The sequence below is a fragment of the Anopheles maculipalpis genome, chromosome X (assembly GCF_943734695.1).
Source record: "Anopheles maculipalpis chromosome X, idAnoMacuDA_375_x, whole genome shotgun sequence".
NCBI lineage: Eukaryota > Metazoa > Arthropoda > Insecta > Diptera > Culicidae > Anopheles > Anopheles maculipalpis.
The window spans coordinates 1,109,221-1,131,889 of NC_064870.1; the positions used below are offsets into that span (position 1 = coordinate 1,109,221).

The 22,669-nt window shown below is 48.2% G+C and overlaps 5 protein-coding genes across 10 annotated transcripts in view; 1 reads left to right on the top strand and 4 right to left on the bottom strand.

Annotated features, from left to right (window-relative positions):
• LOC126556931 (amidophosphoribosyltransferase-like) overlaps positions 1-19,086 on the bottom strand; it is a 61,021-nt gene extending 41,935 nt beyond the window's left edge. Inside the window, exons 1-3 of one of the 2 annotated variants that reach the window (XM_050212507.1) lie at positions 18,279-19,086; positions 17,851-18,206; positions 17,257-17,775 (exon numbers count right to left, since the gene is read on the bottom strand). In XM_050212507.1, the coding sequence (XP_050068464.1) occupies positions 17,281-17,775; positions 17,851-18,206; positions 18,279-19,086 (1,659 nt within the window). In that variant the 3' untranslated portion in view covers positions 17,257-17,280. Of the gene's footprint in view, positions 1-17,149; positions 17,776-17,850; positions 18,207-18,278 lie in introns of those variants that run through there. The other variant, XM_050212497.1, reaches the window with a different exon arrangement.
• The window catches only part of LOC126558747 (septin-4), a 141,488-nt gene that overhangs the window by 45,483 nt on the left and 73,336 nt on the right, over positions 1-22,669 (bottom strand). The window lies entirely within an intron of this gene.
• LOC126568277 (armadillo segment polarity protein) overlaps positions 1-22,669 on the bottom strand; it is a 369,973-nt gene that overhangs the window by 22,543 nt on the left and 324,761 nt on the right. For 3 of the 5 annotated variants that reach the window (XM_050224727.1, XM_050224759.1, XM_050224751.1), the window contains exons 1-2: positions 2,788-2,812; positions 1,670-1,735 (exon numbers count right to left, since the gene is read on the bottom strand). In XM_050224727.1, the coding sequence (XP_050080684.1) occupies positions 1,670-1,700 (31 nt within the window). In that variant the 5' untranslated portion in view covers positions 1,701-1,735; positions 2,788-2,812. Of the gene's footprint in view, positions 1-1,669; positions 1,736-2,787; positions 2,813-20,171; positions 20,183-22,669 lie in introns of those variants that run through there. The other 2 variants (XM_050224743.1, XM_050224735.1) reach the window with 2 other exon arrangements.
• LOC126568312 (uncharacterized) lies at positions 10,216-10,891 on the bottom strand. The gene is made up of 3 exons (XM_050224809.1): positions 10,853-10,891; positions 10,674-10,782; positions 10,216-10,604 (listed from the first exon to the last, which is right to left on the bottom strand). Exons 1-3 carry the CDS (start codon positions 10,889-10,891, stop codon positions 10,216-10,218), a joined length of 537 nt encoding a protein of 178 aa, XP_050080766.1.
• On the top strand, positions 11,893-16,456 carry LOC126567168 (splicing factor 3B subunit 1). The gene is made up of 6 exons (XM_050223404.1): positions 11,893-11,920; positions 12,175-12,449; positions 12,528-12,651; positions 12,733-12,812; positions 12,884-13,066; positions 13,178-16,456. The coding sequence occupies exons 1-6, from the start codon at positions 11,893-11,895 to the stop codon at positions 16,454-16,456; spliced, it is 3,969 nt and encodes a 1,322-aa protein (XP_050079361.1).

Genomic DNA, 22,669 nt, shown 5'->3' on the forward strand with positions numbered 1-22,669 from the left:
AAAAATCGAGTGTTGCCAACCAATCACTCTACAACCTGTGGAATAATTTCCACACAGAACATCTGACGGATGTAGTTGGAATTGTATGGAACATTTATAGTCACGGCTCCTCAGATACGCCTCCACAGACTTAGAGACTCTAAAAAAAAGCCGTCTAACAATAACGAAACCCTCTTGGCCCCCAGCGTCCAAGAGGAAGACGATCAGAAGGGTTTTTTTCGGCCCTTAATGTATGGATGAAGGTCATTAGAGTAGCCGTTACGAGTCGTGCAGTGACCTCACCATTGTGCAGCGATTTCCGCCATCAGAATATAGTGCCGGACAACTCTACCCATGAAGTCCATAAAGTGAACTTCAGGACGCCCAGATGGATAAAGAAAAGGTGATCGAAAAACGCCAGGATACATGAAGAATCTGCCAGAAGCGACTCAACATTTCAGAAAGAAAAAAACATTTTACGATACTTCATTTCATTTATTCACGAGGTAAGACGATTAAAGAAACTTGACAGATTTTATATTGTTAAACGCGATTGCAAAACGACAATCGAAAACCCTTTATTAAACAGTATTGCTTCAGCAAAAATTAAACATTGATCTTGCACGAAACCTACCTCATCAAAGCGATGTTACGACCGTGCGGACATCTTTTAAAAATTAAATAGCTAATAACATGCAATATCCGCTGAATATCTCTGCGCTGGAAGGAGGATTTTATTAATTGCAATCGAAGAGACGGAACCACAATACATGAAGTTGCATCGCGTATCCCGGTTTTGGCGGGAACGGGACAACACCACGTGCATGATTTACGGTACAAGCGCTATAAAGTGTAATTTATTTTGCTTGGCCGTAAAATCTTCAATCCCTTGCCATTTCGAAACGGTGTTTGCGGGCGTAAGGTAAAACCAGCTATACCTGCTTCTAGAAACACTACACAGTTTGGCAAGAATTGGTCCCGATCGCACATCAACAGCACTTCAGAAGGTGACTTGACCTCCATTGATTGACTCGCTACAGCCGGTTGTTGGAGGAAAAGATACGCAATCGAGATTTGATACCCTGTCCTAGGGTGTAAGCGACCAGCCTCAACAATTTTATAATTAGGAAAGAGCTGTTTTGCACCCTGCGTTGGTAGCTGGCGTTCCTGCTGGTGACATATGCATGTGCGATCCTACTTTTATGGCTCAAATCCAATTACGGCAGATCAAGGGAAGAAGTACTTAACCAAAACCCTACACTAGCTTCTTTTCTTATCTCTCCAGAATTCTGTTACGAGCCAATGTTAACGAGCGCATCAATGTTTTTCCTCCATATTTTTATTAATACACCAGCGCTATAACAGACACACAGCAACGGCTGCTGGCAAATTAGCATTGCCATCTTTCAGTGCCATCTTCCCGTTCGCGGTAAACTTTTACGATCAACCAGAGCACAAATGTAGCCGCCAGTTATGGCTACAAGCAGCGAAGCATTAAAAGTGCATCCCCGAGTGGGCAATGCAAGATGCAGTTAAAAAACCCAAAAGCCCGTTTTATCTCGCTGTGCTTATAATGAGCCAAAACAGGCGCAGGTCATAAAATTATCCCATACATTCACTAACCTAAATCGATCGTTTTCGAGCCCGCTGATGTGTTGGGCGTGTGTGTGTGTGTTTGGGGCGTACTTACTTGTTCTGTTTTGCGGCATCTGATAGCTCATGCTGCTTTAAAGGGGGGCGCCGATCACTTCCACGCCTGCCGTTTGAATGGTGGTAATGCCGGTAGGGTCGGTAACCATCCGGATCGATTCCGGTTGGAGTTTCGGTGCCATTCGGAGCAGGTTTTTTTTTTTTTGGTTGATGGTCGGATGGTGGATTGGAGGGACCGAAGGCGCGCGAGTGAACATGAAAAAGAAGGAAGAGAAAATTCATTTGCTTTTAGAATTTAATTATATTTGTTTTGAAACTAACGTTAAGCAGTAAAATTTTAGCTCGAGGGAATGAAAAAAACCATTCTCGCTGCTTCCATTCCAAGATATTCTTCCTTCTTCGACTTGACGACCTTGTAGGTAACGCCACAGACAACTAATGGCTTTCCAGACTTGTTTATACTACGTAGTTGGATAGTCAAGTGCTCACTACGGGGGGACGACGTTCTGGATGGGATTTGAACCTCGAATCCTGCCTCCTGGAGTACCATTGAGCATCAAAATCTTTACGAAAGAGTCCCAACGCACCGGACTATGTCCAAAACTTCCTTTCGACAGGTATAAAATGAACCTTTCTCTCTATCTCTCTCCCTCTCTCTCTCTCTCTCTCTCTCTTTCTCTTCGTTACATCTTTTCAGAGTAACTCTGACAATCCATTTCCCATTTGTCCACAGTTCCTAATTTTTACCAACTCATATTTCTTGAAACTGTTTTTGAAAACATTGCAGACCAACATTGCAGACGTTGGATGCTGTATGATGAAAGTAAATGTGGCCAACATGTGTAGCAAGCGCATACACCATGCGTCTAGACCTGAACCCAGACCGAGACCGAGACCTGTCTGGATGGGATTATGCCCTAAAAAAATCTTGACCGTCCGAAAATGTTTAGTTTTCCATACGGAAAGACAGACAGACATGGTGTGAAACAACTTTGCATTGCTGGTGTATTGATTCATACACTTCAAATGATTCATACGCTTCAAATGATTCATCCAGCGATGCAAGACTTAAAACACACCAACACACCTACACCCAGCGTTAAGCAACATCAAAGCAACGCACATATGCTGCTTGCAGTGAAGCTTATGATCATTCACCTTTGATTCGTTCGTACCAACACCGGCCCAATATATGTATGCTCGTTCGAAACTACACGCGATCACACCACTACGGATACTGCACCCAGCCACAAAGAGCATCTGCGGCGTGCTCTGTGACAAAGGATTCCGTTGCCAAACAAAATCACGCGACGACGATGTTACCGCGGAGCCGGTTCGATCGAAACTGAGAATTGTTGGGCCAATGGGCTGAGGAGGTATTCCCTTTTTGAGTTTCGCGAGATTTTAGAAGTATTTCATAATTCTACCTGACGCATTTATACCACCACAGGACCTTTCCATCCGGTTCCATACTTTCTCGAGCCGATCGTACCGAGAACAGTCAGTTGCTTTCGTTTGGGGTTTGATGCGCAGGTACGAGAGGTGTGTTACTTGCCAAATATTATACCTGAGTTTCTTTAATACCAAAAACGATCTTGGTTTCTTATAGTTAAAACCTTCGTAGCCAATATGAAGTCTAGTGCAACAGGTTGTATTAGTTACAAGTGGTTAAAACTTCCCAAGTTTGCATAGTATAGTCCTGACAAGCTGACGTCTTTACCATCAAAGCACTGTTGCCTATCTTCCCAAATGTTGGACCTAATACCGTCCGAAGCATCTTCGCCGCGTCATATGTGGAAAACAGGTTTTGTAGACGCGTTCAAAAGACAGACAGGCCAAAATTAGATTCTTCCCATTCGACTCATATTCCCAACTCGACAAAAGCCCTAGCGGAGGTAGCAGCTAACGCAGGATACGCAAGGAACCAAGGGCACAAAAGCGACACGCCGAAAACCGAACCATACAGCAAAGCAGAAAAGATAGGTCACGGTCCCTCAGTGAGTGAAGCGGACGGCAGCGAGGGAAGAAGCTAGAAGAACCGCTTGAGCAAACACGGCCCTGGGGTGTCGGGTTTTTCCTGTTGTTTTTTGGTTTTTGCTTTTGCGCTCTTCCTTTCACGTCGCGGGTGCAGTCTAAACGTTGTCTACGCATGTGCGTATGTGGCCGCTATGCGTAAAGTTGGTCCATTTAACGATCATTCATCAAGCATTCTCCGTGGCGTCCTCTATCGGGCGATTGCCAGTGACGGGGTAGTAAAGCTCTGGAAGCAAGTCAATACACAGGCATTCATTCATAGTTTGCTTCCAACACGGAGATCTTTGCAGGGAACCTTCAACAGCTATTCGACCTGCTGCTTTAGAATTCTAACCTGCTCAGACACTGCGATCTTTGCAGGGAACCTTCTTCAGTCGACGTTCAAATATCATCAGCAGTTTGATTTGTTCTTCGACACTACAACCTGCAGAGGTCTTGGGATGTTATTGCTAACGTCCGTGAGTTGGGTTTTCACCCCTAGATGAATATTCCGGATGGGATTCGGTATCCGATGCTGTCGTTTGTTCTACCAGCCCCTTCACCCCTCTCTACCACATATGCAGTTTTAAAAGCGGATGAAGCCAAACATAACCAGCAGCGGAGCAAGTGGAGCCTAACATAAAACAAACCACAACATTATTCTTCCCGCGACAAAGTTATTTTCTTGACAGTACGCGGCGCATACTTCAAATAAATAAATAAAATTATTTTCTTTACTCCGCTTTGGCGCTACATCGCGCCGAAAGCTCGGAAATGAAAGCAGGAACAATATTTTCTTATCGATGCGATTACATATGTCGGGTTACGCTTCATGGCTGTCGTTGGTGCATATGGGTTCTAGCCGCACCGTTAGCAGACACTATCGTGAGCGAAGAGATATTTGCTGGCTCGCTGCATGTTGTGTTGCAGGCTGTGTGTACTACAGAGAAGAAAAAAAATCAAACAACAACGCAACCGATGGTGCCACAATACACTCAACCACTCTTGGTGCCGTACTGCCTCGGCCAGCATATGCAGGCGGCTGCTCTCTTCGCATTTTATGTTGTGAGTGTAAGCGGATAACAATCATACCGGGAGAGTTGTACGGTTTGCTCTACCAATATACCCAGCATGCCTGCGTACGCTGCTCTCTACATTCTTTACACCTCCCCAAGGGTTTCTAATGGTTTCACCCTCTCGATGCCCTACCCGATACCGCTGCGCTCGATTCGACACACCCTATAAGGCACAGAAGCAAGGCGACCCGACAAAGAGGCACCTTGTGTTCGGCCACGCACACACCAACCAAGGCAAAGCAACACCGCACACATACAAGCACGCGATAAAGATGCTGCTTTTTTTTTGTAGAGGGAAGGCATGAAATGCGTTTCGATTTTATACGCGAAAAACCCGCCGTCTTTCGATTGCAAAAGCAGCAACATCTGTCATGCTTTGACTGCTGATTACGGAGCTGCTTAATGCTCTAGGGAAAGAGTTTCTTAGCGTCCGTGACACTATACTTCCGTTGCGTAGTGTATGAAATCATTCCAAAATGGGCTACTTCCGTATAGTGTGGCTTTCACAGCACACGCATACATCGTGTCTCTATCTGCAGCAGTGGTCGGCAACTTGGTGCTGTAACTTTACGAAGCTTTAGGCCACATGTTTTTGCTCCTGAGTCTTACAACGTCGTTTGCTGGAAATCTTCTAGCAAATACAGGATTGTTTTCTTGTGCCTCGAAAAGGTCAACTCCCCGACATGGCCTGGACCGAGGTTTCTATCTTAACACGGACTGTTCCCCCGTAGTGAGGGCGGACTTATCCAACTACGTGGTATATCTGCAAGTCCTAGTAAGCCATTCGATGGCCGGCGTGACCTAGTAAGTCACTAATCCAAGTAGAAGCAGCAGAACCTCGAAAGGGACGCCATTTTTCGGAGGCCCTAAGCGGGAAGTCTGTGCGGGCTCCCTATAGGGGTAGCTTCTTTGTGTATTCGAGACCCGGAGTGGTTCCGCTGGGTCCGGCAAACCATCTTCAACACACTTCTTTGCCGACCACTGAGCAATCAACCATTTACCCTGACAGCTTTCACATCCTTCCAAGCGATGATACGTGCGTTTGCCATGTACTATCCACCATTTTGTCTTGTTCATTCAAATAATCTTTCTCGACAAAGTGAATCGAAAGGGGGCTGGGTCGGACGCACGCACGAAAAACACTACTCTACGAGGCACGAAAGAAATCACAAACACAAACTCCCACCCATCAGCCCTTGCAGAAGCACGCTGCCGCGCGTCACACACGGCAGCCATTTTGATTTGTTTACATTGATACAGTACAAAAATATAGATGAGATGTTATTTTTCATAGCAACCATAAAAAGAAAGCGAATGGAATGCATTCTTGCGTGTATGGGGAGGACGGTGTTTGGGTTCCGTTCTTAGACGCCATTTCTTAAGTAATTCGGAGTTGGGGTGGGGGTTTGTTTTCTTTTTCTTGTAGGAACTGGGTAAGACAAGTCTCATCCGTCTTCCGACAGAGAACTAAAGGTTTGGGAGGGGGAGGGGGGGGGGGTAAAAGGGCGGCCTGGTCAAGTTAAGCAGTTCCAGATTTGACCACCACCACCAACCGTGGCGCTCGTTACGCTCTCTCAGTGTGTATACGAAGGGAGGACTAACAAGCAGCAACAACAACAACAAAAATCGAGCCTTAAACTTATGCTGGTGTGTGCGGCTGCGATAAACTGATTAGCTACGTCTTTCGACGTCCGCCCGTCTGTAGCAGTGGTGCGTCGCTGTGTCCAGCTGCAACTTTTATGGCTGCCGAATGATGTATAATTATTACGCGGTTAACACGTGCATTAACTCGCTTTAATGGTAGTTTCGCATTTCCGACGCTGCTGCGCTGCACCAAAAAATGCATAAAACAGCACCTGAAGCCTTTTAAACCGCTGCACAAAGCACACAGCGAAAAGTTCGAAAGAGAGAAGGCTTTAAAAGAGGCTAAATGATGGCCACCCGTCTTCAGTGTGGAAGTTGTTTTTGGGGCAGCTGGGGTTTGTTGACCGATGCTCAGGACAGAGTGCCCTGTTCGGTGTTGATTGATGTTGCAGTTTATCACATCTCATTATACCAAATTTTGTTCAACAATTCACAATTCTTAACTGGTTTCTTAACTTTCCTGTACCACACACACACACATACATACATGCTCATGCACGCAGCATTACAAGGGTTTGGAGTTGTATAAGGCTGGGCTGCATTTGATGACGATTAGTCATCGCTGCTAACGCGGACCGTGTTCGGTTCCCGGAAGACACCTACCGTATTCGAAGTGCGTGCGTGTGAGGTTGATTGACTTGCTTGGAAAGACAAAACCCCAGGCACTGGCCAGGACCGGATTCGTTGCGGTAGGTAGTAGATGCCGAGGATTCAGCACAGCACTTTTACTCCTGTTCCACACGTCGAAAAAATCGTCCTATTGCGCTCGCGAACCACACAATCTATTTCTTTTCGTGTTTTCTCTGCTGGGAAAACGGTTTCACGGGGATAAAACAACAAAATGAAATTGTAGTTGAAGGTATCTAGTAACGTTGCTTGTTTGCTTTAAGCGCTTTTTTCTGTAAATCGTGTTTCTTTAGTGTGAATTATCTCACAGCTCATCTAAGGACCGTGCACATTCTAGTAAACCCAGTGGGGAGGGGTAAAAAAACCCCGACTAGGTTTATGTGAATGGTATAAACACACACACATACACATACACACTCTACATGCACACACACACACTCGCACGCTTTTTACAATTTACTAAACTACAAACACACACACACACACACACACACACACACACACACACACACACACACACACACACACACACACACACACACACACACACACACACACACACACACACACACACACACATACACACGTTTGAACCATGGGGGGGGGAGGGTGTATTTTTAACGCGCTTTCCCTTAACCGAATGGGCGAACAATTACTTTTATTTCCACACCAACCAAAACCAATCGACAAACGATAGGGCACATACACAGCAATAAAATTTTAAACAAACAAAGTAAATTAGTTAAACTAAAATGACTCAATGCCACACCAACCTAATGTCCGCCGTGTGTGTGTGTGTGTCTGGTTTAATTCACCGAAAAATTCACGGCAAAAAGCCCCGTGCTTGGATAGAAAACGCGATGAAAAGCGCACACTTGAACACGGGAGCCTACCATGCGAAGACGGATGGTGGAAAACTGGTTGGCCGTTCGGTACGTTCACTGACTTATTGGCCCGCATGCTCCGGAGCCCCTTCGTTTGGCTGGATATTCTGGTTCGCGTATATGTGTAGCGGACCGAATTGCCCAGTAAAGCGGCAGTGTAAGCGGGACAGCATTTGAACGAGACAGCGTACGCTGCATCTCTGTCCCACCAATGGCATCCAGCAAGCAACAAAAATAACAACAAAATAGTACGATACCGTGAGCGGCCAAGTATGTGAGCGACAACGAGCGTTTGTGTGAGCGCCAGCGAGCGTGTACTTTACTCGCTCACATTTGTATACCGATTGGTTGAAATTACAACCGTGAGAGCGCGTGAGAGAAAAAGAGAGCCGTGCGTACGCGGGCGCTCTCTGTCTCTCTTACTACGCATTGTCTCCCACCTGCACGGTGAGTGCCACATATGGAGTACCGTTGTGTTTGGTATTTTGCTCCCTTTTTACGATAGACAAATAGCGTAAATACTACTGCGGACACTTCATTCTTGTACGCAAAGTGGGTATTAGTATACAGGTGGGCTTATACCTAGCGATTTGACAGCCACGCTGTCGTCAGAGCTTATCGAGCTCCCATGCTACGTATTGAACTCTGTTTTTTTTTCTCGCATTTTTGGTTACGTTTTCCAATATACAATTTATTTACACACATTTTACTACCAACATTTGGATGGATTGTCAAGTCAAAACTGAGCTAAAGACAGTTTTCCACCAGTGGCGGAAAATAAAACGAAGTTCGACACACTAGAGTTCGGCGTGTGGAAAGACGAGCTAAAAAAAAAGGTTGAAATGCTTTGTGTTTATGTGTGTGAGTACCGTCGAAAAGGGCACAGAGACCCGCTTTGGTATTGGTGTAAAGGTACGCATGGAAACTGAACCTGGTAATCGTCGAATGAGAATTTAAAAAAGGCCTGCTGAAACGAGCTATAAGCCCACCTGTACATTTATTTATAATTAATTATGAGTGAACAATGCCGTATTGTATGCCCACCTGTATATTATGCTCACTTTACTTGGAACCGTCAGCTTTTCAGCACCGTCAGACCACATCCACACACACACAAACCAAACAAACAATAACGGTATGTCACACACACATACTCTCTCTCTCTTCCTCTTTCTTTCTCGTTCTCTCTCACCAATGCCATTCGATGGGAACCACGAGATGATTCCGATATGGAGGATGCGCGGCCTATACCATGGCGTTATCGATAGTGTTCTCAAATTTTTAAACTGAACCGTGTTACAGCAGGGGTATAGGGTACGAATCCCATCTCGACCGAGACCCTGCCATCAAACAAGGAAAAAAGTTCCCTAAGGAGCCCTCAAAAATCACTGCGCAAAAAAAAGTTGTTGGGTAGATTTTATAGCGCGTTTAAGCAGCATTTTAGACGGCTCTTTTAAGGTTAATCGTAGCAGTTTCTGCGGCGACGATTTTCAAGAAAAATAAGACTTCTAGTTGTGTCAAACTTTGCATGGTGTGGAGAGCTTTTAAAAATCTTCCCCTGTTCCAAAGCACTTAGCTCCTTGTAAATCGTGAGAATATGGCCAGGTAGCCAATCCATTCCACGCCTGCATCCGATCTCAGAAAGGTTTGACTCTGCTTGATCCAGCCAACGGGCTCTCTGTGCTTCGCTACGCCATGTGGCGTCATTGACGAGTGCCTTCCTGGTGGAGGCATAAGTCCAGCATCCTCATCATGTGCCTCAATAATCATATACTTCCGACTCTGACTACAGTCAGGATATATGCGCCACTGGAATCCTGGAATCCTACACCACTCAACAGCAATCGAGACACGACTTTTTTCAATACTTGCATTCTATTAAATATATTTTCCATCGACATCATTTGTTCATCTTAACTATAAAAACTATATACTCTTAAAAAATGTTAGTTGCAATAAGCGCTATTCGAGACTGGTTTCTTTTGATATCTTTTTTCTTGGCTTAATGACCTCCGAGGTCGTGCCGGCCAACGAATGGCTTTACTAAACGACTTGCTGATATACATCACGTAGCTTGGATAGTCAGTCCTTACTACGGGGGAACGGTCCGGATGGGATTTGGGATTTTGTTGTCGCCTCCACCACCGGGCCGGTCCCTTGTAATGGTAACTCTTTTAAAGCTAAGTCTATCTACTTTCCACACCCTTACATAAATATGGAATTACTTAAAACACAACCATGCGTAACTAAGGAAACTGGAACTTTGTTAGCTGCCACTGATTATTCCTAAAATATCAGATTAAATACAAAGCCGAGCGCAAAAAGTGCGCGCCAAATCGAAACTAATTGTCCCGCAAATATTCACGCAAATCATCCACCTTAAAGCGAGTCACACATTCGTAGGCGCGCGATATGCCCAGACACCCGGTGAGAAATATTAGCCCCAAAATGGCCATCACTAGAAATACGCCAATGAGCAAACTTACTAGCATTACCGAGGCAGCCATTATGAGCGCCCCTTCTATCATGATGAAGCCGGTAAAGGCCACCACCGCAGTGGTCATGGTGAAGAAGACAAACACCAGGAACGGTAGCGTGAGCGTGAATATCGCGATGGCTACCGCAAGCGCCAGGATAGGGTACTGCTGCAGGCTGGCGAAAATGGCTTGCGCTATTTCCTGCAGTCGGTACCGGGCGGCAATTTCCGATACTGCCTTGTTGAAGCGATGCACTGAAAGGATGAGTAAGCGTGTTAGCCGAAGATTTTGAGGATCGGAACAATTCTATGGGTTCGACTTACGGTACAACGAGGACCGGGTGAGAATGAAGCGGGCCAAATCTTCATTTCTTCTATGACGCCTTTCCATTTCCTTGGCTTTCTGTGGCGTTGCACGGTCCGGATTGCAGCTCTATGAAGACGATTTTGTAAAGGATTAGCAAACAAAGTTGGGTTGGCTTTATAACAAATCAATTACGCACCTGCTCCTCGATTCTATCGTCAGATGAAGTTAAGGGCATTGGGAAGGCTTCTTGAACTAGTGCCTTAGAGTTCTTTTTTAGCACAGCACGTCGTGTCGTACGTGATTTTAGCTTAAAGTAATACGAAACATCGAACAATCTCCGAATCGAAAGGGCCTTCGATCGGGTAAATAACGCTAACCGTACCAACAACAATACTTTCACTCATGCCGCTATCAAAGCTGCCCAGCATGTCAAAGGAGTTGTTCTGTCAAGCTGAGAAATGTCAAACTGATGTGAATGAAGGCAGTGGTCTGCAATCCATCGATCAGATGGATGGCAGTGGTCTGCCAGCTTGTACAGCTCTTTTGTGATTTGAATCGCTGATTATCAACTCCTTCGGAGTAATTGTAACGACTCCCACAAGACTTTTATAAAACTCTTTGCGATTTGAATCGACCAAAGCAGGTAAAAGACTCGAAAACCACAATTACAGTTTCGTCAGTGAAAGCTGTTTATCTTCAGCATTGTTCACATTTACAGCACACCGTTCCTGTCAAACATCGGGGATGTTAAGGTGTGACAAAAGGTTGGTTGGTTATTTTGTAAAACTTGATTCGGAAAATTTTGGAAAAAATTTTTTTGTCAATATGTATTGACAAGTTTTTTCATTAATTTATTAATTTTAAGCTCAGTTGGTAGTAATTCATGAAATTTTAAAATTTGTTTTTTTTTTGGTTCGCGCAACTTTTGCTACTACCTAAGCCAGCAGCAATACGGCATGGCCGTCGCGGATGAATAAAAAAAAAATAAGATGGAAGCCTGCATCAATACGGCATGGTCCCGGATGAAATAAAAAAAAAAAAGATGAAAGCCAGCGATTGTGACACTTCAATGTACACGACGCTATCCTCCGGTGGTTGGAAAAACAACAGGTTGGGCGTTTTGCTGTGATAATACGGCATTTTACCGTTAAAATTTATTATAAAGGTGTTTTGCTGAGTATTTTACTGCACTTATAGTGGATATTAAGTGCTAAAAAAGTGTAACAGCTACAAATAATGGAAAATAATGTAAAAACTCACGAAGGTAAGTGGCACCATTGTTTTCTATTGCACTCACACATTACCTGTCCTTTTGTATTCGCACAGGTACATTCATGTTTCGACGAATTGCAAATCAAATCTGGAACAGACGCGTAAAGTTTGCTATGTACAATATTCTGCCGTAAGAATAGTGATGATTTCATAGCTCATTGATTGAGTATCATCCTACGATATCCCCCGGAAGTATGGTTACGGAACAGTATACTCGTCCTAATGAAACCACTTGTTTCATTGCAGACATCGAGTCTCACATCCGAGATTTGCAGGCCAAAAAGAAAGAGCTGAACGCCGAAGCGGCCAAGGATAAGGGGGTTGGATTGGGTGACCGTGGGTACTTCGATAGCGAATTGTACGATGGCAGCGATAAGAACAGTAAATACGATGGTTACGTTACCTCGATCGCACCGAACGACGATGTTGACGAAGAGGAGGACGACGGCATGCCCATCGGACGGAACAATCGGCCGATGGGTTACACGGCACCGGCGGCACTGCTGAACGAGATGGGCCAGGTAAGGCTAGCCCTCAATGTGTACATGTAGCAACGGCTGTATTAACAATCCATTACAAACCGTTCAAACTACTTCCAGGGCGAAGATTATGATCCATTTGCGGAACGTCGCAAACCAACGGTGGCAGAAAAGGAGGATGAATACCGTCAAAAACGCAGAAGATTGGTCATTTCACCCGAACGGGTGGATCCATTTGCCGATGGTATGTATTTGGTTACTTAATGCGTAATTCGAACGACAATCATTAAATGAGTACGTCTTTTGTGTGACTTTTTTTTAACAGGTGGCAAAACGCCGGACGTTGGTTCACGTTCGTATACGGAAATTATGCGCGAACAGATATTGAAAGGCGAAGAAGCAGAGGTAAATATTACTACGAATATAGTCCGTTTACGTGAACGTTTCATCTTACGTGCACTCTCTTCTGTTTGTAGCTGCGCAAAAAGATCCAAGAAAAGGCAAAGGATGGCTCGCTGAAAATTAGTATGAGTATCTCATCTGCAAAACCTGCTCCGGTGGAGTCGAAGAAGCGTGGCCGTTGGGATCAGGCAGTCGACGTGCAGTTTGTTGCACCGAAAAAGCTTGCCGTACCAGCGACTCCAACATGGGATGCCGAGGTAAGTGTTCTCAAGTAGCCAAAAAGCGATACAGGGCCCTTGTGATATGGATGAAAACAATATGCGGAATTGTGTTTAATTATTCATTGTACGTATGTCTTTTTTTTGCAGAAAACTCCAGCCGACCATCGATGGGACGAAACACCCGGACACAAGGGAAGCGAAACGCCCGGTGCAACGCCAAACGTGCGCATCTGGGACGCAACGCCCGCACACGTATCCGGTGCGGCCACCACACCGGGTCGCGAGACGCCCGCCGAAAAGTCGACCCGTCGCAACCGCTGGGATGAGACGCCCAAAACTGAGCGCGAAACACCGGGCCACTCGTGGGCCGAAACGCCACGTGCCGATCGTGTGTCCGGCGAGGGTGTACTGCTGGATGCCACCACGCCCGCCTCGAAACGCCGTTCGCGATGGGATGAAACGCCATCGAATGCTACTCCGTCCGCCATGACCCCGTCGATCGCGATGACACCGACACCGCACGGTACGGCGGCAACGCCCGGTCACGCAACGCCCCTACTCACACCGGGCGGCACAACACCTGTCGGGCATAAGGCGATGGCGATGGCAACACCGACACCGGGCCACCTAGCGTCCATGACACCGGAGCAACTGCAGGCGTACCGCTGGGAGAAGGAAATCGACGAACGTAACCGACCGTACACGGACGACGAGCTGGACGTAATGTTCCCACCCGGTTACAAGATTTTGCCACCGCCGGCCGGCTACATACCGATTCGTACGCCCGCCCGTAAGCTGACCGCCACACCGACACCGATTGCCGGGACACCGGCCGCCTTCTTTATCCAGACCGAGGACAAAACAGCACAGAAGTTTGTGGACAATCAGCCGAAGGGCAATCTGCCGTTCATGAAGCCGGAAGACGCACAGTACTTCGACAAGCTGCTGGTCGAGGTCGATGAAGATTCGCTCAGCCCGGAAGAGCAGAAGGAGCGCAAAATTATGAAACTGCTGCTCAAGATCAAGAACGGTACGCCACCGATGCGTAAAGCGGCACTCCGCCAGATAACGGACAAATCGCGTGAGTTTGGTGCTGGGCCACTTTTTAACCAGATACTGCCACTGCTGATGAGCCCAACGCTCGAGGATCAGGAACGCCATCTGCTGGTCAAGGTGATCGATCGCATCCTGTACAAGCTGGACGATCTGGTACGTCCGTACGTGCACAAGATACTGGTCGTGATTGAACCGCTGCTGATCGACGAAGATTACTATGCGCGCGTGGAGGGTCGCGAAATCATTTCCAACCTGGCGAAGGCGGCCGGACTCGCCACGATGATCTCGACGATGCGTCCCGACATTGACAACATCGACGAGTACGTGCGCAATACGACGGCACGCGCGTTTGCTGTCGTCGCCTCCGCACTCGGCATTCCCTCTCTGTTACCATTCTTGAAAGCCGTCTGTAAAAGCAAGAAATCGTGGCAAGCGCGTCACACGGGCATTAAGATCGTGCAACAGATCGCGATCCTGATGGGTTGCGCAATCTTGCCACATCTGAAATCGCTGGTAGAAATCATCGAGCATGGGCTGGTGGACGAGCAGCAGAAGGTGCGTACCATAACGGCGCTTGCGTTGGCCGCCCTTGCCGAGGCAGCGACACCGTACGGTATCGAATCGTTCGATTCGGTGCTCAAACCACTGTGGAAGGGCATCCGGACGCACCGTGGTAAGGGTTTGGCCGCGTTCCTGAAGGCGATTGGCTACCTGATCCCGCTGATGGATGCCGAGTACGCGAACTACTACACGCGCGAAGTGATGCTGATCCTTATCCGCGAGTTCCAATCGCCGGACGAGGAGATGAAGAAGATTGTGCTGAAGGTGGTGAAGCAGTGCTGTGCCACGGATGGTGTGGAGGCGCAGTACATCAAGGAGGAGATATTGCCCCACTTTTTCAAACACTTCTGGAATCATCGAATGGCGCTGGATCGGAGAAATTACCGTCAGCTGGTCGACACGACTGTCGAGATCGCGAGCAAGGTCGGTGCGTCCGAGATCATAACTCGCGTAGTGGACGATCTGAAGGATGAGAACGAGCAGTACCGCAAGATGGTGATGGAAACGATCGAGAAGATAATGGCGAACCTTGGCGCGGCCGACATCGATTCACGGCTCGAGGAGCAACTGATCGATGGCATACTGTACGCGTTTCAGGAGCAAACGACCGAGGACGTGGTGATGCTGAACGGGTTCGGTACGATCGTTAACCAGCTGAGCAAGCGCGTAAAGCCATATCTGCCGCAGATTTGTGGTACAATCCTTTGGCGGTTGAACAACAAGTCGGCCAAGGTACGGCAGCAGGCGGCCGATCTTATCTCGCGCATTGCGGTGGTGATGAAAACGTGCCAGGAGGAGAAGCTAATGGGCCATCTCGGCGTAGTACTGTACGAGTACCTAGGCGAGGAGTATCCGGAGGTGCTCGGTTCGATACTCGGAGCTCTGAAAGCGATTGTCAACGTAATCGGCATGACAAAGATGACGCCCCCGATCAAGGATCTGCTGCCCCGGTTAACACCCATCCTGAAAAACCGACACGAGAAGGTGCAGGAGAACTGTATCGATCTGGTCGGACGTATTGCGGACCGTGGCCCGGAGTACGTGTCGGCCCGCGAATGGATGCGCATCTGTTTCGAGCTGCTCGAGCTGCTGAAGGCGCACAAGAAGGCGATCCGACGTGCAACCGTCAACACGTTTGGGTACATCGCAAAAGCGATCGGTCCGCATGACGTGCTGGCAACGTTGCTCAACAATCTGAAGGTGCAGGAGCGCCAGAACCGTGTCTGCACGACGGTCGCGATCGCCATCGTGGCAGAAACGTGCCGCCCGTTCACCGTGCTTCCCGCGCTCATGAACGAGTACCGCGTGCCGGAGCTGAACGTGCAGAACGGTGTGCTCAAGTCGCTGTCCTTCCTGTTCGAGTACATCGGCGAGATGGGCAAGGACTACATCTACGCAGTCTGTCCGCTGCTGGAGGATGCACTGATGGATCGCGACCTGGTGCACCGGCAAACGGCTTGTGCTGCGATCAAGCACATGTCGCTCGGTGTGTATGGGTTCGGGTGCGAGGATGCGCTCGTTCATCTGCTGAACTACGTGTGGCCAAACATCTTCGAAACGTCGCCCCACCTGGTGCAGGCGTTTATGGACGCGGTCGAGGGTTTGCGAGTAGCGCTCGGCCCGATCAAGATCTTGCAGTACACGCTGCAGGGACTGTTTCATCCGTCGCGGAAGGTGCGTGATGTGTATTGGAAGATTTACAACTCGCTGTATATCGGCGCACAGGATGCACTGATTGCCGGCTATCCGCGCATTACGAACGATCCGAAAAATCGGTACGTTCGGTATGAGCTGGAGTATAACTTGTAACTCTTCCTTTGCTTGCTGATACCACGTAGTTGGATGTTTAGTCATCACTCCGGGGGAACGGTCCAGATGGGATTTGAATCCCGGGGGAATTTTAACTATGAATTATGGCGCTCGTACATTAGCGCCTAGCATTCGATTTTTGGATATTTTTATTTTTATTTTAATACTCTTCTTTCTATTCTAGTTGGGAATCAAAGCCCCGCGCTTGTGTTTGATAATCTTTTACAGCATTCTCTGGACACAGTGTTTTGTTCTTTGCACTATAAATTGTGTGTATCAAATAGTGCGTCAATCGCTGTATTACGACAAAACAGCATTGCACCATCATAATTAATTATAAATAAATAATCACTCAATTAGACAAGAAAGGGAAACACCCTTCTTTCGAATCCGATTACAAGGCTTCACGTGGGTAGCAAGAATTGGCACTCATCAAACTTAGTTACAATACAGCATTGTACCGTCATAATTAATTTTAAATAAATAATCACTCAATTAGACAAGAAAGGGAAACACACTTCTTCCGAATCCGATTACAAGGCTTCACGTGGTTAGCAACTTATGGTGGCACTTATCAAACTTAGTTTCAATGTGATAAAGGAATCCAATTTCCACTCCGCTTAGGGGCAACATTTTATGATGGAGTAATATGGGAGCTTCTCAGTGCAAGAAAGTGTGGAATCCTCTGGCTCATTACAATAAAGTCTCATTTTATTCTTGATTTTCAGCTCCGATCGTACGATTACATTACGTAACTATGTTACTTACATTGTAAGTGCAAAAAAACCCCCCACACACACAACACAAATAGCCTGTGCTCTCCACTACCACTCCAGCTCATCCGGTAGCCCGCCGGGATAGTCGCCAGTCAGACAGGCGGTACAGTGGCCAACCTGTTCCGGTTTCTTCACGCTCATGTTCAGCTGCACCGCCTTCTTTAAGCCCTCCACACTCAGATACGCCAGACTGTCCGCGCCGACATACTTCGCCAGCTCCTCCGCGTTCAGCTTGTTCGCGATCAGCTCCTCGCGCGTCGGTATGTTGATGCCCATGTAGCAAGGATAGAGCAGCGGTGGGCTGGCTATCCGGATGTGTACCTCCAGGGCACCTGCATCACGCAACAGCTTAATGATCGGACCGATCGTGTTGCCGCGCACGATGGAATCGTCAATTAGGACCAGCCGCTTGCCAGCGACGTTCTCCGACAGTGCACCAAACTTCTTCGCCACACCGAGTTGCCGGAGTCGGGTCGAGGGTTGAATGAAGGTGCGACCAACGTACCGGTTTTTGCACAATACCTCCGCAAAGTTGAGGTTAGCCTGTGAGAAACGAGAAGGCGGTTGGGTTTGAGCAAGATGGCGCCTTTCCCCTTTATTGCAGGACACATCACTTACCTCACGTGCAAAACCATGCGCTGCAGCCGTACCCGACTCGGGCACGGAACTGACAATGTCCGCATCGACACCGGCTTCCCGTGCCAGCTGGCGGCCACACTGTAACCGCACCGAGTACACCATCTGGCCCTCGAAGATCGAGTCCGACCGGGCAAAGTACACGTACTCAAAGATGCAGAACGCGTGACGCCGATTCTCCGGACAGTCAATGATGTCGATCGTCTTAATGCCGTCGCGCGTCAGCTCCACAATTTCGCCCGGCTGTACCTCCCGCACGTACCGTGCACCGATCGACAGGAAGCCGCAGCTCTCGCTCGATATGACCCAACCTTCAGCCGGCAGTTTGTCGACCTTTTCTGGATGCAAAAGAAATATGAATATTGTGTGTGTGGATGTGTGGGTGTGTGCTCCACAGCAATGCATCTTACCGTGACGGTACGCGCCAATAGTGAGGGGAACAATCTTCCCAATGCACAGCGGTCGATTGCCGTACGGATCGCGTACACCGTAGATTTTGTCCTTGAGCATGATCACGAGCGAGTAGGAGAGTGGTGCCAGCTGCATCAGATGCTTGATGCGTGCCGGCCAGTCCGGCCCATCCACCTCACCTTCCGGTGGGTTCAGGCAGAGGGCTTGCGTGATCAGCTCCGAGTCACTGTGCGTCGACAGTCCAACGCCACGCGACAGCACATCCTTCCGCAGGCTCTCACAGTTCACCAGCTCGCCGTTGTGTGCGACCGCTAGCGCACCGTGCGCCGTGTGTACCACAAACGGCTGGCAGTTGACCTCCTCCGACGCGGCCGACGTCGAGTAGCGCGTATGTCCGATGCCGAGGTTGCCCTTCAGCTTCTTCATCGAGTCGTCAGTGAAGATGTTGTTGATCATGCCCATGCCCTTGTGCACGTTGAAGTTTTTCGCACAGTGGCCCTCACTCGTCACGATACCGGCCGACTCTTGGCCTCGATGCTGCAGCGCCACCAGCCCGAGACAGATGACCTGCGCCACATCGATCTGGGTCGGCCATTCGCCCGTCGCAATCGCACCGAACACACCACACTCGTGGGTGAGTCCGCTCGCGACGGCACCACGCCCAGCACGCTTCTTTCCCAAGCCCAAGGCGCTGGCTGACTGCGCCATTAGGGCGAGGTTTTCCATCGCACTGTTTACCGGCTCGAGCTGTTGCTCCATTTCCGGGTGCTGTTGTTGTTGATGTGTTTGCTGTGACGTACTTTCCATCTTATTGACTCCGCAGTGCTGCAAAGAAATAATAGTAAGGGAAGGGGGGGGGGGGGGGGGGGGGAGTTATCAGCACCGATTACTATCGCTTTTTTAAATCACTTTCTCCGGTCAGTTGCACGTCTTCACAGCGTAAAGGGACGTCAAAAGCATCAAGAAGGACAAAGAATCGCGTCACCAACTGATGCGATCCGATCCCTTACGACACTGTTTCCGTGGGCCTCTAGGGGCATAGAACCCGAGCAAAATAGTACTTTCCGCAGAGAGCTCGCACACACTCATACGGGCGGCTGTTTTTTGTTATTGTTTTGCCCCCTTCGTGTGACCTACTGGTGGATGGTTGGACCGTCCAAGGATCGACGCCTATCACCAAGCCCTGCTGCAGCAACCGAACCGCACGGATACGACGCGCTACAACACGTTTTCCGAGGCGCGTTATCAGCGTGGCTTATAGCAACGGAACGTGCGGCGTCGACGGATCCTATCGCGCGGGGCTTAATCGGTTTTCGATTCGCCTCTGACGTCGCGCGTGAATTACAGCAAATGAAACAAAAACAAAACGGGCAACAACAACAATCGGACTGCGCCCGACCACACTTTGGACGCTGGCCGGTTGCGCCCTATACCTATTGCTATCCCTAGGGAATGTTTCGTACAACGTGGAGAGTCAGAGGACACATGCGTGTGTCGGTAGCGCGCTGATTAGAATCCGGATCCTGACATTTTCTTCCTGACATCAACTATCTTTTTAGCGTCATGTTGCGATTACTACTACGCTTTTCTGTCCAAAGGTTTGCCAAAGCAATGCCCAGCAAATGGTGGCAGATCAACATCTCTCGCCCAGATTGCAATGCTCCAAAAGCATGGAAATTTTCAACACTGCACTGCCGGGTACGGACACACTGTTTCGACTGTTAACACTTGTTCACCTTCCAGGGTGCGTTTACATTATGCGCAACTCTAATTAACAGCTCCAAAGCCTAACCTTACTTCCACTGTACAATGCTTTTGTTTTGTCTTTCGCCTCCGGTACGAGACCTCCGGCCCAATGTTGCGCTCACGTGCCGAATGCTTCAACGTCCAGCCGGGCGCCGATGGGTATGCAAAGGATAGCAAAGGCTGCATTGTTTGGACTCTGCACTGGCAGAAGCGAGAGCACAAGGGGTGCGCCGAACGATCGTCTCACAACGCGGGAATATCTCATCTCAAGGCCTCGAGAGTCTGGGAAAGTGAAAATCGTTTCTGCACTTGCTCCACTAACTCACGCGCTCACCTGGTTGCCTGGTATAATTGGGCAGGATGTGCGCCGTGTGTGTGCGATTTTACTCCGACGCTAGTTGATTGTAGGTTCGTCTAGCTCCCGACAGTTGGACTCGTATACTACTAAGCGTCGTCCAGCAGGATGGTAGAGATACTGGCCTGACCGAACGGGGTACACCACTCGAACGACCCACCGGGGAAGCGGGGGGGAGGGAAATTTACTGACAGTATTGCGGCAACAGCCAAGTTAAAAGTAGTTGAAACGATTGAGATGAGATCGAGGCTTCCGATTACACACGATGCTCCGCGAGGATGCGGCAAAGAGCTGTGCTTCGTATCACGTATAGCCCGTCCGCAATGATCAACCGTGAATAGTAACTGATTTATGATCGTTTCCCATAGTCACATTTAATACTTACGCGCGAGTGGGACCGGGCGCGCCCCGCGGGCACTGGGCAGGTTGCGAAAGGCGCTCGCACGGCCGACCCTTGCGGGGTGATCTGTTCAGGATGCTGATAGATGGCTCCTCCGCTCCGCGGTGAGCGAATTTGCTCGCTAGTCTGCGTGCCATCGCGGGCGCTCTCGGGCAAAAAAAAAAAAAAAAACGCGCGGCGGCACTCGATCTCGCGCCTTTCGCTTGCTCTCGCTCGCTCACGTCAGCGGAATACCATGCATACCGTCACAGACTCCGGTCCAGCGAAACGTCATACGCACACCGCGTGTAGGATAGCGAGCGCCCGCTCGGATCTCGTAGATCATGCAGACACGCACACACTATCGAGGGGGCCTTCACGTGTGCTGCCAGCATCTTATCGCGCGGTGCGTCTTGTAGTGGTGTACGACGCGGACGCACCGTTTCGTAGAGGAGCAGAAGCGCTCTGCTTTAATGCGGATTGATGGGCCGTACCGGGAGAACAAATCAGGGGAGATAAACGCACACACCAACGCCCGATCGGTTCCATTCATCAAGTTCTAGCGCGGACAACGTTTGAGGCTACGCATACGTATAATTTGGTACGATTGACTCAAACGAAAATAATGATGACAACGTTGATTATCACCAAAACTGGACAATGGAACTGTAAGAGGGGAAAAGGAAGAGAAAGAGAGAGAGAGAGAGAGAGAGAGAGAGTCTTATAGGAAGAAAAAAAGTTATTCAATGATTGACAAATTAGAGACTATGGCTTGAGGATGGAATAGGAACCACAAAACGAGTCCATCTGAGATTTCATGCCCTTCCCTTCTATTAGCCGAAAGCTCAATAGAGGGATAAATGTATGTCAGTTTGTTCCGAGTCACCCAACAATCATTATCCAGTAGACTGAGGCAGGGTTTAGCTCCAAAATATGATCGACAGTCCATCTAGATATAGTTACTGCATGGAGTCCTGTGGAGATCCTAGATGAACTCTTGATAACAAAAGATTGGAGGAGCTGAACGTGAACTGGGAGGGCTGAGTATCGAATCCTGACCAGAGCGTCTCACAGATTCGCAGAACCAGCTCGTGAACTCCAGCAATTTTGGCGCCGATCTTCACAAGGCAGGACCGGATATCGAGTCTCATCCGGGACCGTTCTCCCGTAGTGAGGACTGACTATCCAAGCTACGCGGTACCAATAAGTCTAGCAAGCCATCCGATGGCTGGAAAGTCCTTGAAGTTCTTTAAGAGCCCCCAAAAGAAGAAGAAAAGTTGGTGATGCACTGAAGTTGGTGATGATGGTGTATTGGTGCTATTCACTAACGTATCTAACTTGCCTTTTAAGGTGATCTGAGCGATCAAGAATAGCATTGCTGTCTCAGGTTTTCGCTTCAAAAAATATGTTTCTTAAGATAGTTACTGATGCCAAAATATTCAAATTATGTCAAGAATTTTCTTCTATAAAATCTCACCTCACACAACATCTAACCAGGGAGTAAACAGATCCGTTCGACTGGACAAACAACTCCTAAAAAAGATCGTCACTAGTAAATATTTTACAAAAAAAGGGGTAAACATTTTTCGTACATTCCCGGGACCCGCATCAACGTACAGACAATAATATTATTTTCGACTTTCGATTTTGTTATCAGCCGGTTTTCTAAAACGTTGTGGACAACAATAATGTTTGTTGTTGCTGTTCAGCCCGCAATCGCAAACGCCGTGCGGCCGCTACATTTTGAAGGCTACGCGCGTTGGAAGTGCGTAAGTAGGTTGAGTACGCAGAGAATGCAAGAAAAACATTAATGGCGATTTATGAAAGATTCATAGTAGAGTATAAATATTTTGCTTCGGAATAATCTTTCGATCACTTGTACACGCACCGGGAGGGTAAACAAACAGCAA